The sequence below is a fragment of the Homalodisca vitripennis genome, chromosome 8 (assembly GCF_021130785.1).
Source record: "Homalodisca vitripennis isolate AUS2020 chromosome 8, UT_GWSS_2.1, whole genome shotgun sequence".
Lineage (NCBI taxonomy): Eukaryota > Metazoa > Arthropoda > Insecta > Hemiptera > Cicadellidae > Homalodisca > Homalodisca vitripennis.
The window spans coordinates 128,274,524-128,294,856 of NC_060214.1; the positions used below are offsets into that span (position 1 = coordinate 128,274,524).

General features: G+C 41.1%; 1 protein-coding gene across 6 annotated transcripts in view; it reads right to left on the reverse strand.

Moving 5' to 3' along the window:
- Window positions 1–18,976, reverse strand: part of LOC124368384 (kinase D-interacting substrate of 220 kDa B) — a 149,931-nt gene extending 130,955 nt beyond the window's left edge. For 3 of the 6 annotated variants that reach the window (XM_046825677.1, XM_046825675.1, XM_046825678.1), the window contains exon 1: window positions 5,232–5,716. In XM_046825677.1, the coding sequence (XP_046681633.1) occupies window positions 5,232–5,438 (207 nt within the window). In that variant the 5' untranslated portion in view covers window positions 5,439–5,716. Of the gene's footprint in view, window positions 1–5,231; window positions 5,719–18,516 lie in introns of those variants that run through there. The other 3 variants (XM_046825672.1, XM_046825673.1, XM_046825674.1) reach the window with 3 other exon arrangements.
- Between the last annotated feature and the right edge of the window lie 1,357 nt (window positions 18,977–20,333).

Here is a 20,333-nt window from a genome sequence, read left to right on the forward strand (position 1 = left end):
AAAAGTATTATACCTTCGGTAACACACAACGAAGACAAATATCCGAAGCCCTGATGTCCCTTCATATCACCTTATATGGCCAATAATCAGCTCTAAGCTAATAATCCGTGAACATTAAAATTCTTATTAACATCATTGCATGGCAGATACTGAGAATATATACTTTTTTTCTCCCTCAATTTCATCCTCGTCACCCTGAATGTGTAGGTTGTCACTCAATACTGAATTGGAAAAAATTTCATTCATCCAAATAAATCTTACTTCATAGGTTTACACGGCCGGTTGACACAATTACAATGTTGAAGGACTTCAGCCTTGCTGGAGAGCCATTATCTTTACAAATTGTGTTACCGAAGCCTGTACTGATGGCCAGGGGCATTTCTGATCGGTGATTGTCCGACCTCAGATCATGTCCCTGATGGTCCAACGTGATATGACGTCGGAAAAGTTTGACAATCTGCGAAAAGTTTGACAAGTAGTACAGGCTTCGGTAACGCCTTAGGAACGAACTCGCACTTCGGGCGAAAAACAGAAGATCCTCAAGATAGTACCAAATTCTAGCTCAGATCACGTAAGCACTCGTAAAGGTAAACTTTACCCTTGCTACTACTAGTAACATATTTATGATAACCTACTTATATAGCGTAATAACAAGTAGTAGATAGGGACAGAGTGGACTCCGTGTCGCTGACATCGCTTCCTTTTGGGACGTAAGAAACATGAACCGATGGTCATAATGGCATGTAATTCTCACAGTACGGAAAATAGTCTGCTATTTCTAGAAAGTGTACTTTTGTTAGATTCTCTTTCAAAAAAATTACCTCTGGATAATATCAAAGTACCGCCATTATAACACTTTCAACCACCTTCTTAATTTAAACCCTTGCCAATTTTTAATGACTTGTGCTTTAAAGAAATTAATTCCTGAGGGTTATAGTACTGATTAAGGATTCACATATGCGATGTTTCTGAAAATTGGATTCCAGCACCAAAGAATTCTAATCCCACCAACTACAACTATTAATGGTGTATGCAAGTTTCGACGAGGCGTAAACAGGCCACATAGCCTTAATAACTAAGATTATCACCGTATCTTTTTATTTCACGCAATCAATCAAGATTACATCAAACTGCACGATCATAGAAAACTGAAACAATGGCCACCACCTTACAACGATGTTTAAATTAAAATATACCTGGATATAAACACAACACTGGTATGATGTTAGCTCACACAGTAATCAACACACGTGTTACTGAACACCGACATACATGATTGTCAACTGTGGGACTGAAGACCGATACTTCCCTAAACAATGACTTGAGAGACACGCCAGATAAGAATGGAGTTTCGAGTTATCACTTGACAACAAATCTGTAATCAGTGCAAACAGTTGACTTGGGAATTGTCATTCTACGCAAACGTTGCTACTGATCATACAGTGAAAACTCAGTACAATACAGATGCTATCTTTTGGTGTTTGGTTTCCAATGTTATGGGTTTTTATAGCAAAAAACCTTGTTTAAAACCCTCTAAAACTAAAAATTGGATTGAAAATATCGAAAACAATTATGAGGGTCGAGAAAATATAGACTTTGATGGAAGACCACTCACTCCCACTTCCGCTTCTACAGCCACACTCAAACCATTAATATTTAACAACCATTATCAGCTGGATCAGGTGTAACGGACTATTATTTGTCTCTTACGAAACAGTTTACTCAACAAATAGTGGATCGGTGAGTAAGCCACAAGATCACTCGTCGCAGCGAGGTAACAGCAAGACTTGTGGGAACTGGTAAAACCCATCTCCTGTATCTCAGATCATCTAGTTCACTGAAGCCTCAACATCGGATGACCTTTATGACTGTTTTTACTTGATGTCCAGTCCCAACAAACACTGCAACCTATGCCGTCTGCACATTCCTTATGTGTTGCCAGGTGAACCAAAGCTGCCTGAGCCACTGGCTTGCCAGACGAATTAATTGTAAATCGCTCGGATCCTGCGAAGTATTGATGTCCAGTCCCAACAAACACTACAACCTATGCCGTCTGCACATTCCTTATGTGTTGCCAGGTGAACCAAAGCTGCCTGAGCCACTGGCTTGCCAGACGAATTAATTGTAAATCGCTCGGATCCTGCGAAGTATTGATGTCCAGTCCCAACAAACACTACAACCTATGCCGTCTGCACATTCCTTATGTGTTGCCAGGTGAACCAAAGCTGCCTGAGCCACTGGCTTGCCAGACGAATTAATTGTAAATCGCTCGGATCCTGCGAAGTATTGATGTCCAGTCCCAACAAACACTACAACCTATGCCGTCTGCACATTCCTTATGTGTTGCCAGGTGAACCAAAGCTGCCTGAGCCACTGGCTTGCCAGACGAATTAATTGTAAATCGCTCGGATCCTGCGAAGTATTGATGTCCAGTCCCAACAAACACTACAACCTATGCCGTCTGCACATTCCTTATGTGTTGCCAGGTGAACCAAAGCTGCCTGAGCCACTGGCTTGCCAGACGAATTAATTGTAAATCGCTCGGATCCTGCGAAGTATTGATGTCCAGTCCCAACAAACACTACAACCTATGCCGTCTGCACATTCCTTATGTGTTGCCAGGTGAACCAAAGCTGCCTGAGCCACTGGCTTGCCAGACGAATTAATTGTAAATCGCTCGGATCCTGCGAAGTATTGATGTCCAGTCCCAACAAACACTACAACCTATGCCGTCTGCACATTCCTTATGTGTTGCCAGGTGAACCAAAGCTGCCTGAGCCACTGGCTTGCCAGACGAATTAATTGTAAATCGCTCGGATCCTGCGAAGTATTGATGTCCAGTCCCAACAAACACTACAACCTATGCCGTCTGCACATTCCTTATGTGTTGCCAGGTGAACCAAAGCTGCCTGAGCCACTGGCTTGCCAGACGAATTAATTGTAAATCGCTCGGATCCTGCGAAGTATTGATGTCCAGTCCCAACAAACACTACAACCTATGCCGTCTGCACATTCCTTATGTGTTGCCAGGTGAACCAAAGCTGCCTGAGCCACTGGCTTGCCAGACGAATTAATTGTAAATCGCTCGGATCCTGCGAAGTATTGATGTCCAGTCCCAACAAACACTACAACCTATGCCGCCTGCACATTCCTTATGTGTTGCCAGGTGAAACAAAGCTGCCTGAGCCACTGGCTTGCCAGACGAATTAATTGTAAATCGCTCGGATCCTGCGAAGTATTGATGTCCAGTCCCAACAAACACTACAACCTATGCCGTCTGCACATTCCTTATGTGTTGCCAGGTGAACCAAAGCTGCCTGAGCCACTGGCTTGCCAGACGAATTAATTGTAAATCGCTCGGATCCTGCGAAATATTGATGTCCAGTCCCAACAAACACTACAACCTATGCCGTCTGCACATTCCTTATGTGTTGCCAGGTGAACCAAAGCTGCCTGAGCCACTGGCTTGCCAGACGAATTAATTGTAAATCGCTCGGATCCTGCGAAGTATTCTACATAAAGTCAGCATAAGTACGACCAACACTGACGTGCAATAGCTCTCCATAACAGCTCAGGGGAAATACAAACCTAACCAACAAACATCGGACCTTCTGACTTCCAGGCCTTTGTTTATCCTCTCGTTTATCCATATTTATCGTTCTATTCATATTTATTGGTTTAAAATGTAAAACATCGGTTAGGTAGTTTTGAATGTGTCTGAAATTATTGTAGTTATTTGAACATGTTTCTAAGGTTTTATTTGAAGTCATGACTGAATTGACTTCTAAAATTCTCATGAAGGATTTGCGATTGGGTAGGACGAATTGAAACAAACATTTAAGATGCAACCCTAAGGATTCGTTGGAGGCATCCTTTCGTTTGTGGGGCAGAAAATCTAGGCCTCGGATTTGAGAATGGCGAGGGAGAGTTGTGGTTCCTCCGTGCAGGTCTGGAACCTTGGAATGGTATCTTCTTCACAGGTGAACCCTGCATCACCATGAGATTATTCCACTGTTTGAGAGCTTGTTCCTTAACCTTATTCTAACAATTTTACAGAGTAGGTTTCCATGACTACACAGTGTGATACCATATACATTACAGTTAATATGAACTTGTATTCTAAGTTTTATATTAACATAATATATGTTAGTCTTCACTTACTTTCATACTGGTTATTACATTTAAAAGGTTCATTACTATTAAAGTAAACGACAAAAACGCATTATTAAATATTCTGTCAATTCTGTAATACATGAATATTTACGTTGTGCAAAATCGAAAAAACTCAATTAACCCAAGTAATATTACGCCATATAACTCAATTCGTTCTACGGCCCCACAGGAGACAAACGAACAGCCCCTGATTACTGACAACAAAATAGAACAGACAGACAAACGAAAGAGAACGACGGGCTTACTCAGTAAATGTGTACGGTAACTAATATTTGAATTTTCAGTAACATAGTTATAGACAAACCACTCGCAAAGAAACCTGCGCAGGAGCAAATACTCGTATCTGAGCAGCCGCGCGCAGAAGGGGCTCCTCCAGTAGTGGGGAGTGGAACAAGCATCTCCTCGTCTCCGTTTTATCAGATGTGTGGCTCATGTCTCGCTCGCGCCAGTTTGTTTACACTGCAGCTACTTACCTATACTATAAGTATATTGTATTTTTGTGTGTAACCCGATATAAGCGTAAAATATTAATTGAACAGACTTATGTAGCCAATGACGTATGCAATGAGCTTGCGTTTTGATTTGAGGTTAGGCGCTAAGTGGCAGTGGTCAGGTCAGGGGAAAGAGTGAGCGGGCGAGTGCCGAGCAGTAGTGGAGATACTGTAAGAGCGCGGCATCACAGCGGCGGCGGAGGGGTAGTTAACCCACCCTGCGTGAACTGAAATATCCTAGTGTCTTTTTTGTAAACGGTTTATTTATAAAAATTACAACAGATTAAGGATGTATTTATTAGTTTATTGAAGTGTTAGCGATCGATAGTTAGTCAACAAATGCCACTAATGATAATTCGACAATACTCAACGGCCACCTAGGGAGTAGCTATTGAACAGTTGTATGTGGAACCACTGTGCGCCGGTAGGTGAGCTGACAGAAGATACCCTACACTTCGAGTAGCGTCAAAGTGTAGTATTCCTATTTCTTACATATCGCTGAAAAGAATGATCAATGTTTACGCCCAGTATGAGGACATGTCCGGCAGAGAGAGACTGCCACAGTACCTTGTTGCTGCCGAGGACCGAGCCACGCCTCAGCATGTGGTAGTAGCTGAAGATGCTGCCGTAGCTGGGTCTGGGGCGGAACCCTCCCTCCGTGAGCGGCAAGGACTCTAGGCTGAGCAGGCTGCTGTCCGCGGCGCCGAACACTGCTCGCTGCAGCGTGGATCTCACACTGCGGGGAGTGCGCGGCGTGCTGCTGCCCGCACTCATACTCGTGTCTACAGACCGTACTTCACAACACTGAGAACGTCCTCGTCAGCATTGTCCACAACCAGGACCAGTTCTACTCACTCACCGTTCTAACTGGTGCAGGATGGCCTTGTACAACTCCACAATATACTCGTGTATGTGTTAACCGGTGCAGTTACCCCTTCAACTCTCAATTACCAGAAGAAACTATAAGATCGTAACAGCTCAATATATCTTGCTTCTTAGAGTTGTGCTAAACTAAACACGTTCAATACTCAACAACGTAACTTTTGAAGGAATACTGAAATAAAAAAGTTTCTGAAATATTAACAGAGAAAAGTATAAATAGTCAAACGTGAGGGATAATTAATACATAATTATGAAGACAACAAGAAAATACAATATATTTAATGTGTCATTCTATTCCCACTTAAGTGACTGAAATATTAACAGAGAAAAGTATAAATAGTCAAACGTGAGGGATAATTAATACATAATTATGAAGACAACAAGAAAATACAATATCTTTAATGTGTCATTCTATTCCCACTTAAGTAACTGAAATATTAACAGAGAAAAGTATAAATAGTCAAACGTGAGGGATAATTAATACATAATTATGAAGACAACAAGAAAATACAATATCTTTAATGTGTCATTCTATTCCCACTTAAGTAACTGAAATATTAACAGAGAAAAGTATAAATAGTCAAACGTGAGGGATAATTAATACATAATTATGAAGACAACAAGAAAATACAATATCTTTAATGTGTCATTCTATTCCCACTTAAGTAACTGAAATATTAACAGAGAAAAGTATAAATAGTCAAACGTGAGGGATAATTAATACATAATTATGAAGACAACAAGAAAATACAACATCTTTAATGTGTCATTCTATTCCCACTTAAGTAACTGAAATATTAACAGAGAAAAGTATAAATAGTCAAACGTGAGGGATAATTAATACATAATTATGAAGAAAACAAGAAAATACAATATCTTTAATGTGTCATTCTATTCCCACTTAAGTAACTGAAATTGAAGATAAACTGAAGCAACATAATGTTTTAGTCGAATATTAATAATAACATGGAGGAAATATTTGGAATTAATTCAGCTCTGTGGGAAGAACGTTAAGCTTTGGAAAGATAAAGTGAAGGTGGATAAGATTGTGCAATCTGTTATTGGTTAAGATTTTATTTGTTTTCAAGTCATGCCTCTTTAAGATAAGTTGTAGATGAAACAATTGTTTGATTTCTCCAAGAGGAAATACAAAAATTTGAAGTGATAAATTTAGATAATTTTGTCATAAGACATAAATAATACTGTCTGAAGATACAAATGTAATTTGTTTACAATATGTATAAAAAATAAGTGCCAGGGAATAACGTAATTATTTTGTATGCATAATGTACATTTATGACCATATACACTCTACAATTATATAAATATGCAATTAACTAACTATTAATTAACTTTACTTGTAATAATAAAGAGCTTAATCAATCAATCAATTGAATAACAGAACGGGGGGTTTTTATTCTTATTTCTCAATAGGTTTCATCCCAACGACCCGACATGAAATGTTCAACGGACTAAAACGCCTTTGACATTAGGAGGTGTTTAAGCGAGTTTTGAATTGTTAGGCTCATTTAAATGTTTAATGAGCTCTAACTCCTCGGTAGTTGGTTTATGAGTTACACGACAAGTGTTCAAATGCTGTCGTTTTATGTTGTGCAATACGAAAGTTGTTCGTGCCTCTAGTCTTACCTCTGTGGACGTCACTGACTTTACGTCAACTTGTAACGACAAGTGTTCAAATGCTGTCGTTTTATGTTGTGCAATACGAAAGTTGTTCGTGCCTCTAGTCTTACCTCTGTGGACGTCACTGACTTTACGTCAACTTGTAACGACAAGTGTTCAAATGCTGTCGTTTTATGTTGTGCAATACGAAAGTTGTTCGTGCCTCTAGTCTTACCTCTGTGGACGTCACTGACTTTACGTCAACTTGTAACGACAAGTGTTCAAATGCTGTCGTTTTATGTTGTGCAATACGAAAGTTGTTCGTGCCTCTAGTCTTACCTCTGTGGACGTCACTGACTTTACGTCAACTTGTAACGACAAGTGTTCAAAATGCTGTCGTTTTATGTTGTGCAATACGAAAGTTGTTCGTGCCTCTAGTCTTACCTCTGTGGACGTCACTGACTTTACGTCAACTTGTAACGACAAGTGTTAAAATGCTGTCGTTTTATGTTGTGCAATACGAAAGTTGTTCGTGCCTCTAGTCTTACCTCTGTGGACGTCACTGACTTTACGTCAACTTGTAACGACAAGTGTTCAAATGCTGTCGTTTTATGTTGTGCAATACGAAAGTTGTTCGTGCCTCTAGTCTTACCTCTGTGGACGTCACTGACTTTACGTCAACTTGTAACGACAAGTGTTCAAATGCTGTCGTTTTATGTTGTGCAATACGAAAGTTGTTCGTGCCTCTAGTCTTACCTGTGTGGACGTCACTGACTTTACGTCAACTTGTAACGACAAGTGTTCAAATGCTGTCGTTTTATGTTGTGCAATACGAAAGTTGTTCGTGCCTCTAGTCTTACCTCTGTGGACGTCACTGACTTTACGTCAACTTGTAACGACAAGTGTTCAAATGCTGTCGTTTTATGTTGTGCAATACGAAAGTTGTTCGTGCCTCTAGTCTTACCTGTGTGGACGTCACTGACTTTACGTCAACTTGTAACGACAAGTGTTCAAATGCTGTCGTTTTATGTTGTGCAATACGAAAGTTGTTCGTGCCTCTAGTCTTACCTCTGTGGACGTCACTGACTTTACGTCAACTTGTAACGACAAGTGTTCAAATGCTGTCGTTTTATGTTGTGCAATACGAAAGTTGTTCGTGCCTCTAGTCTTACCTCTGTGGACGTCACTGACTTTACGTCAACTTGTAACGACAAGTGTTCAAATGCTGTCGTTTTATGTTGTGCAATACGAAAGTTGTTCGTGCCTCTAGTCTTACCTGTGTGGACGTCACTGACTTTACGTCAACTTGTAACGACAAGTGTTCAAATGCTGTCGTTTTATGTTGTGCAATACGAAAGTTGTTCGTGCCTCTAGTCTTACCTCTGTGGACGTCACTGACTTTACGTCAACTTGTAACGACAAGTGTTCAAATGCTGTCGTTTTATGTTGTGCAATACGAAAGTTGTTCGTGCCTCTAGTCTTACCTCTGTGGACGTCACTGACTTTACGTCAACTTGTAACGACAAGTGTTCAAATGCTGTCGTTTTATGTTGTGCAATACGAAAGTTGTTCGTGCCTCTAGTCTTACCTCTGTGGACGTCACTGACTTTACGTCAACTTGTAACGACAAGTGTTCAAATGCTGTCGTTTTATGTTGTGCAATACGAAAGTTGTTCGTGCCTCTAGTCTTACCTCTGTGGACGTCACTGACTTTACGTCAACTTGTAACGACAAGTGTTCAAATGCTGTCGTTTTATGTTGTGCAATACGAAAGTTGTTCGTGCCTCTAGTCTTACCTCTGTGGACGTCACTGACTTTACGTCAACTTGTAACGACAAGTGTTCAAATGCTGTCGTTTTATGTTGTGCAATACGAAAGTTGTTCGTGCCTCTAGTCTTACCTCTGTGGACGTCACTGACTTTACGTCAACTTGTAACGACAAGTGTTCAAATGCTGTCGTTTTATGTTGTGCAATACGAAAGTTGTTCGTGCCTCTAGTCTTACCTCTGTGGACGTCACTGACTTTACGTCAACTTGTAACGACAAGTGTTCAAATGCTGTCGTTTTATGTTGTGCAATACGAAAGTTGTTCGTGCCTCTAGTCTTACCTCTGTGGACGTCACTGACTTTACGTCAACTTGTAACGACAAGTGTTCAAATGCTGTCGTTTTATGTTGTGCAATACGAAAGTTGTTCGTGCCTCTAGTCTTACCTCTGTGGACGTCACTGACTTTACGTCAACTTGTAACGACAAATGTTCAAATGCTGTCGTTTTATGTTGTGCAATACGAAAGTTGTTCGTGCCTCTAGTCTTACCTCTGTGGACGTCACTGACTTTACGTCAACTTGTAACGACAAGTGTTCAAATGCTGTCGTTTTATGTTGTGCAATACGAAAGTTGTTCGTGCCTCTAGTCTTACCTGTGTGGACGTCACTGACTTTGACCAGTATATTATAGGGCAACGTTAAAAATATAGAGACAGAGTAAGTAAAGTTAACAACCCAAACTCCTTGAAGGCTTCTTTGCAGGACTCTAAGATTCAGTTTGTAAAGAATTCTGACAGCTTTCTTCTGAGCTCTAAATAGTCTTTCGAGTTTGTATTTAGAACAGCTGCCCCACAATCTCAAGCCGCAAGTCAAATGTGAATGTATCAGATCAAAGTACTTTTATAATGATCAAGAGAACAAAATGTTGCGAGGTTGCGAAAACATAAATGCCAGAAGTGACCGTTGAGCAGACACTGTCAATGTAAACGTCGTATATCAGCCCTCGATCGAGGTATATTTCAGGGAACTTAACGGATTCGGCTTCTAGCAAGACAACATCGTCCATCATAACCACCGCGGGACATCACTCTTGTAGATGCAGAAGGCATAAATTTATTGAGATTGATTTTAAGCTGTTTTTTTTTCCAATTGAGCCTTGAGAAATATTTTATGCACGAATTTTAGTCGATAAATGGTTTAACCTCAAGATCACTTTTAGACACAGAGTCGTGTCATCAGCATATTGTACCACCTATGATGAAGAGAACTGTCAATAATATTGATCCCTGAGGGAGACCATACAGCACCTTGACCCTGTTCGATTAAGCATCCGAAATCCGCTCGCATTCTTCTCTATCTTTAAGATACGACGAGAACCAATCATATGGCAAACCCCTAATACCACTAGTCCGTAACTGGTTCAACAGTGTCGCATGATGCATACAGTCAAAAGCCTAGACTAGAAGAACATGTCATTTGTTACTGCAAAATTGTTACGTCCTTACCTTCGGCCGTTTTTCTTAGGTCCCGATTATTATTGGCTTCAAATTCTTACATTTTCTCGAGGAATTATCAAACAATTTTTATTTTCCTGCTTTTAGAAAGTATTTTAAAGGGGTATAGCTACAATTTTCCTTAAAAATTCAAAAATAATTTACCCAAGAAAACGGATTGTAAGGTCTTAAGAACAGCCAAGGCCGGAGGATGTGTTCAGCTGCGAAAAAGGGAAAACACGAAGGAAGCTAAGATGTTTTATATTACCGTGATTGCAACAGAAGTGTATATATAAAAACTATTTAAATAAGTTCTTCTTTTTTCAGAAACGTGCAGCAATCAAAAATAAATTTTGGAAATACTGTTGATTAGATTTTTGTTGTTAACCAACATCGATTTGTTATTTCAAATATGTCACAATTATCCCTGTAATGTTGAATGGTATAATGATAAATACAGGTTTACACTGTCCCGAAGAATATATTTAGTGATAAGGGTTATTTGTTAAGATCTATAACATCCCAGTGTAGCCATATGGACACAGTAGTATGCAACTGAGTGTGGTCACTAAGGATTCAGATAACAGAGTCACTAAACTACGTTAATGGATGAGAAGTGAGCGAGACGGACCTGACCTGATCAAAACACTGATGTCAGAACGGTCGAAGCAGATCAAAGCTGGTGAACTGTAAACACAAAACTCCATTAACCGGAATGATCTGGATGTAGCTCGTAAACATTCCGCCCCTTACCTGTCTGACACAGCAGCGCTGGCCATCCAACATCTTACTGTAGGTAGGCCTGCACCGGCACTATCTGACACACAACGGGGTCTCTGTGTCCGGGGGCCCATACAGAGCTCTACTGTCTCGGCCTATCTACACTATACTACACTCTCGACACAGACTAGGGAGTTCAAAGTGCAAACTATTGTACGTTATGACAGTTAAAGTTTGTTTTGGATTTGTAGATTATGTCAATGTTTAGAGAAATAAGTACATGAAGAAATCCAAAAAAAGTTATTGTGTGATTGTGATATTCTGAATATGAATTACATATTGCAGCATTATTCAAGTTGAACATGACAAAACATATATATGATATATTTTTAAAAATCATTTCAGCTGTTAAGTCGTCTACATGTCAGAAATCCCTAAATTCAATGCCCTAAAATTTTATAACCAAATTAAGATGATTATCTGTTTTCTTTAATGCTTTATTTAAACAGGACGTGAATGTGAATGTTGACAAATTCAATTAAACACTCAGCTTACAAGAGACTAAGACACGGACTGTACTTTTGTTCAATATATTTATATTATAAAATAAAGAAGATTTTAAAAGATTATAGGAATGGAATGAAGTGAGAATTGTTTGAATTCGATTCACTCGACCGTGTTAGCACAATGGTAAACTCGTAAAATACAAAGTTAACTATTTGAAAGTCCAACAAAATGTTTATTTTATTCCTCTAGTGTTGGGGATGCACGCAAGGTCCACAACCCGCGCACGACAGACACAACAGAGACTGATCGACGCCAAGCAAAGCCAAAGTCCACATTAACATCATGTGTTCATTGATACCCCAAGTGTGTACCAATAATTATTACTAGATGCCAAGGGCGTAGCCAGCGAGAGGGTCCAAGGGGTCCGGAACTCCCACCCCCCAAATTTCCAAATTTTTAAGTTACTTTTTTAATAGTTAGACATGTACTGCTAAGAATCGTTCTCAACAAGAAAAGGGGACAAAAAGTTTTAAGGGACAAAATGGGGCCTCACTCTCTGTCTACTAGGGGAGAATATCAGTTATCTGGACACCCCCCCCCCTGCAAAAGAAAATCTGTTCCTGGCTACGTTCTTGCTAGATACCTAGTGAGATAATCTATAGCCAGGCCCCATCTCAAACCGGCTTATTCAGACAATTCTACCGGGGCCCGGGCCTCGGGCAGCAGGACATGGCGGGGCTCACGAAAGCTGAATGCGGCCCTGCCTACACCTCGCAGGGCAACCAAGAGTCGTAGTAATGCAAATCTCTACAATTTAATTGGCTATTTATAAAGATAGGCTACATATACAGAGTTGGAAGAATTACCTGGACAAGCTTTAATGTGTGAATATATGAATTAAACACAGAAATGTATCAATTATTACACGTGTTTTAATTTCAACAAGAAAATACACTGTACCAGAGTGAAAGGAAATGTTAATTGTGTCAGTAATACTCCAGACTGTAATGTTCTCCTCGTACCTTGTACACGCTCGGGTCTCTGGTTATGCCGCGCGCGGTACCAATTACATTACACACTTGAAGACGCTACTTAATAAACAAATAAATTGAAAAATATAAATACGCTGTACAGTCCAAAAGAAAAGTGGTACTGTTCAACTCTCACAGGCGGGTCAACTTGTATTGTAAGTGGCGCACGAACTTTGGAGTAGAGCGTAAACACTTGAACCACGGGGTTCAGTGTATGGGAGCGTATCATCCCCCCCCCCCCCACTATGCTTCATGCTGAATAGTTCGGTCTGTAACCGATGTCTACTCGTATTGTCAGTGGCGCATGAACTGTGGAGTAGAGCGTAAACACTTGAACCATGGGGTTCAGTGTATGGGAGCGTATCATCCTCCTCCCCCCCCCCCACTATGCTTCATGCTGAATAGTTCGGTCTGTAATCGATGTCTACTTGTATTGTCAGTGGCGCATGAACTGTGGAGTAGAGCGTAAACACTTGAACCATAGGGTTCAGTGTATGGGAGCGTATCATCCTCCCCCCCCCCCCCACTATGCTTCATGCTGAATAGTTCGGTCTGTAACCGATGTCTATTTGGATGCAGCCAACTTTACGTCATACCAAATTCATTGATCAACAACTGATTGTTTAGTCAGTAGATCATTTTAAAAGCTTTAGTCGTAAAACAAATTTTAAATTGATATATGTAGATATATAGGGTAACATGTTCGTTTATTAGTCAAATCGAGTAAAGGTGATAAAATCGCAAATTTTTGTGTTGGATCATTACTGTTTACATTAAATATTGGTTCAATCGTGCAATCAAGTTCTGTGGATCACTAAGAGTGAGATACTGTATGAGAAATCTCTGTACTATATCCCATATTACAGGCGTACAACCAGTCGAGAGTAAACAGCATCTCTGTCTGAAACTTGCATGATTGCAGAACCATTCTACAGTATAGATGGGCTCACTGACACTGGAGAAAGAGTAGGGAATATTCGGAATGAGAATTAGTATGAATATTGAAGTTACAAAGTTATGGATGAGGGTGAGACTCAGATTTAGTAAATTAATGCACATTTTTACCATTTTCATCACTATAGCTGTTGCAATTACGTGAAAATATTACGCGCAATAATATTTTGTATTATACAATTTTCTTAACAGAAAAGTATGAAGTGCGTTTCTAGACAGATATTATCTACATTATTACCAATGTCAGCCTTGACCGAGGGTACAATGAGTAGTAAATGTAAGGCCCGTGTTTACAGACGACATGAGCTCTATCTTTCATTGGTGTCAATTGGTAGGTCTCGCTTGTTAGACTCAATCAGATTAAGGGCGCAGGAATGAACAAACCGCCGCGTCGTCGGTACTGAGGAGGGAAGATGCGAGTTACCGAGAAGTCACATACAAGCACCTTACTACCGTTTCTACACTACCATGCTTGTACATGGAAACACTGAGCGGCGACTGTCGGTACTGAGGAGGGAAGATGCGAGTTACCGAGAAGTCACATACAAGCACCTTACTACCGTTTCTACACTACCATGCTTGTACATGGAAACACTGAGCGGCGACTGTCGGTACTGAGGAGGGAAGATGCGAGTTACCGAGAAGTCACATACAAGCACCTTACTACCGTTTCTACACTACCATGCTTGTACATGGAAACACTGAGCGGCGACTGTCGGTACTGAGGAGGGAAGATGCGAGTTACCGAGAAGTCACATACAAGCACCTTACTACCGTTTCTACACTACCATGCTTGTACATGGAAACACTGAGCGGCGACTGTCGGTACTGAGGAGGGAAGATGCGAGTTATCGAGAAGTGAAATACAAGCACCTTACTACCGTTTCTACACTACCATGCTTGTACATGGAAACACTGAGCGGCGACTGTCGGTACTGAGGAGGGAAGATGCGAGTTACCGAGAAGTCACATACAAGCACCTTACTACCGTTTCTACACTACCATGCTTGTACATGGAAACACTGAGCGGCGACTGTCGGTACTGAGGAGGGAAGATGCAAGTTACCGAGAAGTGAAATACAAGCACCTTACTACCGTTTGTACACTACCATGTTCTTACATGGAAACACTGAGCTGGTTACTACTTATTTGTAAACTCTCAGGATTGTACGGGGTGACACTGAAGGGTAACGTCATAGATTAAAACATTGTATCTTGATAACAAGTATGACAATGCTATCCAATTATGTATAAAATAATTCATATTTAGAAAACAACAATCGGATTAAATTGTTTAAAATGAAAGAAACTAGCTAATTAGAGGAATAATGAAATATATAGTAAATCTCTCCTTCTCCTCTTCATTTTGATATATTTGTGACAAAAATATTTAAAATGTAGTTATTGTCGCAGTAAAAATAAATACTAAACCCTAACAAATATACAGTACGTGCACACAATACGATCCGGTCACATTGTACTTGAGTGACAGAGCCGTACATTAGACCTGGCTAAGAACAGCACGAACAGAGACGCGTTACATTGTACTTGAGTGACAGAGCCGTGCATTAGACCTGGCTAAGAACAGCACGAACAGAGACGCGTTACATTGTACTTGAGTGACAGAGCCGTGCATTAGACCTGGCTAAGAACAGCACGAACAGAGACGCGTTACATTGTACTTGAGTGACAGAGCCGTACATTAGACCTGGCTAAGAACAGCACGAACAGAGACGCGTTACATTGTACTTGAGTGACAGAGCCGTACATTAGACCTGGCTAAGAACAGCACGAACAGAGACGCGTTACATTGTACTTGAGTGACAGAGCCGTACATTAGACCTGGCTAAGAACAGCACGAACAGAGACGCGTTACATTGTACTTGAGTGACAGAGCCGTACATTAGACCTGGCTAAGAACAGCACGAACAGAGACGCGTTACATTGTACTTGAGTGACAGAGCCGTGCATTAGACCTGGCTAAGAACAGCACGAACAGAGACGCGTTACATTGTACTTGAGTGACAGAGCCGTACATTAGACCTGGCTAAGAACAGCACGAACAGAGACGCGTTACATTGTACTTGAGTGACAGAGCCGTACATTAGACCTGGCTAAGAACAGCACGAACAGAGACGCGTTACATTGTACTTGAGTGACAGAGCCGTACATTAGACCTGGCTAAGAACAGCACGAACAGAGACGCGTTACATTGTACTTGAGTGACAGAGCCGTGCATTAGACCTGGCTAAGAACAGCACGAACAGAGACGCGTTACATTGTACTTGAGTGACAGAGCCGTACATTAGACCTGGCTAAGAACAGCACGAACAGAGACGCGTTACATTGTACTTGAGTGACAGAACCGTACATTAGACCTGGCTAAGAACAGCACGAACAGAGACGCGTTACATTGTACTTGAGTGACAGAGCCGTACATTAGACCTGGCTAAGAACAGCACGAACAGAGACGCGTTACATTGTACTTGAGTGACAGAGCCGTACATTAGACCTGGCTAAGAACAGCACGAACAGAGACGCGTTACATTGTACTTGAGTGACAGAGCCGTACATTAGACCTGCTAAGAACAGCACGAACAGAGACGCGTTACATTGTACTTGAGTGAACAGAGCCGTGCATTAGACCTGGCTAAGAACAGCACGAACAGAGACGCGGTTACATTGTACTTGAGTGACAGAGCCGTGCATTAGACCTGGCTAAGAACAGCACGAACAGAGACGCGTTAACATTGTACTTGAGTGACAGAGCCGTGCATTAGACCTGGCTAAGAACAGCACGAACAGAGACGCGTTACATTGTACTTGAGTGACAGAGCCGTGCATTAGACCTGGCTAAGAACAGCACGAACAGAGACGCGTTACATTGTACTTGAGTGACAGAGCCGTGCATTAGACCTGGCTAAGAACAGCACGAACAGAGACGCGTTACATTTACATTGTACTTGAGTGACAGAGCCGTACATTAGACCTGGCTAAGAACAGCACGAACAGAGACGCGTTACATTGTACTTGAGTGACAGAGCCCGTGCATTAGACCTGGCTAAGAACAGCACGAACAGAGACGCGTTACATTGTACTTGAGTGAACAGAGCCGTGCATTAGACCTGGCTAAGAACAGCACGAACAGAGACGCGTTACATTGTACTTGAGTGAACAGAGCCGTGCATTAGACCTGGCTAAGAACAGCACGAACAGAGACGCGTTACATTGTACTTGAGTGAACAGAGCCGTGCATTAGACCTGGCTAAGAACAGCACGAACAGAGACGCGTTACATTGTACTTGAGTGACAGAGCCGTGCATTAGACCTGGCTAAGAACAGCACGAACAGAGACGCGTTACATTGTACTTGAGTGACAGAGCCGTGCATTAGACCTGGCTAAGAACAGCACGAACAGAGACGCGTTACATTGTACTTGAGTGAACAGAGCCGTGCATTAGACCTGGCTAAGAACAGCAACGAACAGAGACGCGTTACATTGTACTTGAGTGAACAGAGCCGTGCATTAGACCTGGCTAAGAACAGCACGAACAGAGACGCGTTACATTGTACTTGAGTGACAGAGCCGTGCATTAGACCTGGCTAAGAACAGCACGAACAGAGACGCGTTACATTGTACTTGAGTGACAGAGCCGTACATTAGACCTGGCTAAGAACAGCACGAACAGAGACGCGTTACATTGTACTTGAGTGACAGAGCCGTACATTAGACCTGGCTAAGAACAGCACGAACAGAGACGCGTTACATTGTACTTGAGTGAACAGAGCCGTGCCATTAGACCTGGCTAAGAACAGCACGAACAGAGACGCGTTACATTGTACTTGAGTGAACAGAGCCGTGCATTAGACCTGGCTAAGAACAGCACGAACAGAGACGCGTTACATTGTACTTGAGTGACAGAGCCGTACATTAGACCTGGCTAAGAACAGCACGAACAGAGACGCGTTACATTGTACTTGAAGTGACAGAGCCGTACATTAGACCTGGCTAAGAACAGCACGAACAGAGACGCGTTACATTGTACTTGAGTGGACAGAGCCGTACATAAGACCTGGCTAAGAACAGCACGAACAGAGACGCGTTACATTGTACTTGAGTGAACAGAGCCGTGCATTAGACCTGGCTAAGAACAGCACGAACAGAGACGCGTTTACATTGTACTTGAGTGAACAGAGCCGTGCATTAGACCTGGCTAAGAACAGCACGAACAGAGACGCGTTACATTGTACTTGAGTGAACAGAGCCGTACATTAGACCTGGCTAAGAACAGCACGAACCAGAGACGCGTTACATTGTACTTGAGTGACAGAGCGTACATTAGACCTGGCTAAGAAACAAGCACGAACAGAGACGCGTTACATTGTACTTGAGTGACAGAGCCGTACATTAGACCTGGCTAAGAACACACGAACAGAGACGCGTTACATTGTACTGAGTGACAGGAGCCGTGCATTAGACCTGGCTAAGACAGCACGAACAGAGACGCGTTACATTGTACTTGATGACAGAGCCGTGCATTAGACCTGGCTAAGAAAGCACGAACAGACGCGTTACCGTACAGATACATTAGACCTGGCTAAGAAGACATTGTACTTGAGTTGACAGAGACATTAGACCTGGCTAAGAACAGCACGAACAGAGACGCGTTACATTGACTTGAGTGTACTTGAGTGAACAAGAACGCGTTACATTGTACTTGAGTGAACAGAGCCGTGCATTAGACCTGGCTAAGAACAGCACGAACAGAGACGCGTTACAACACATTTCAGTATCGCCTGCAAATTAAACTCCACCTTTGAATATAAAACATCGCGCCAGAATAAATGATATGGACAATGGTATTTTGTAAACAATACCATAAAACTCTGTTACACAAGGCCATCCACAGCACCAGACACTGACACTAGCACCGTCACTGGCACTGGCACTGGCACCGACACGTACAACACACCGCACACTGTTCACTGTCACTGTACTCGTACTCTGCTGCTCAAGGGTCAGATAAGGCGATAGGTTATCACTGTTAATGGTGTCAGTGCCGAACGCGATCGGCGCCCCACTGCGTGGACAAGGTGCGGGAACTTTCGGGGGCAATCCTGGCTATCCGATACCACATCAGGTAAACACGACAAGTATGTCTACTCCCTAAACGATTGGTCGCTTTCGGATGTTAGTTCCTGCGCTACTACCGCCACGGCACGAGAGGGTAAGGTTCAGACCTGTGGAAAACTTTCTGTTGTAGCCGATATTTGTACTACGTGTATCACTCTTATACTCCTCTAACCACTTATCGAATCATAAAACACAACCAGACCACTTTGACACAGCAACTGGACTGAAACTGGTAAACAATAATGATAACATGATTGTCAGCTATTTGGTATCCCCAGAACTTCTATTGGGCTTCGGTTAGACAAAACAAAACATAATAAATGCTACGTTAATCAAGGTTATTGATGTTTGCTGATTCTTGTAATAAATTGTTTTATGATTTTGTGGACTAAGTTCTCAAAACAACTAGTGAGTGAATGTTTTATCTCCGTTACAATAACTTTAAATGTAATTTAAACTGTGGAGGTTTGATACAAAATGCAAACTTTGATTGGCCACCAAATTTGATAGAGTAACATTAGACACCTCCAGTTTGCGCCATTCTTCTTGTTTTTATAATACCTTTAAAATAAGGCGTCACTAGCTAGGTGTCTATTTAAATATTTTGACTTACCCCCACAGCACCCCAATTTTGTAGAGTAAGTCAACAATTTTCATACGTCATAAAACTCCTCAGTTGGTCATAATATATAATCACCCCGCAAAGTAAATCACTCCATCTCTATTCATAAGAAAATTAATAGGGAGTGGGACACCCGGTATAATAATGGTTTCAGGTTACCATTGTAAATGCGGATTAAACATGTACAGGATAAAGTAATGAATAGTATTTTAGTACGTTACATTGAGTTTTCTGATTTACATACATGACTTGGAATACAGAACTGATTAGCGTAATTTCACTATATTTTTATTGGGATGAATAATTATATATTTTTAATAAAATAAAACATAAGTTTATAAACAAAAATATTATATTTATTATTATTGTATGAGAGGAGCTCGAGCCTAGACCTAGCCGTGTAATATATCACCGATAACAAGTAGGCTGTGGAATAAATTTTATTAGCGAGTCAATGGTTGCAACTAACTAATACCCAGAATTCCTACAATACAGTTTAACCTGTGCTGTTGTCTAAAGGTCCGTAGTTTCTACGTTTATTTTGCATGAACTAAAAATATTAAAATACAAAAATTGTAAATACAACTTGAATCTTAAATTAAAAATTAATGTGGTGTAATTTTTTTTCTCTTTAGGATATAATTCATATTTGAATTTGTTTCATATAAGGCCAATCCCTCAAAATAATTATGTTGAAGGTCAGACATATACTTTCTTAAATCGCTTTCCTGTTTTACAAGAGCTTTGTCTTACAGCAATAATCGTAAGAAGGAATGTAATAACCAGGCAATCAGTATAAGATAAAGCAAGTTTTTCTCATGTCGATAATATATAGAATAATGTCTAACATCGGTTGAAAAAAACATCAATTATATTCCGTCAAAACCCGAATTGGTCGCAGTTCAGAGAGAAGGTAGAGCTGAAAAACGCTTTTTCCAG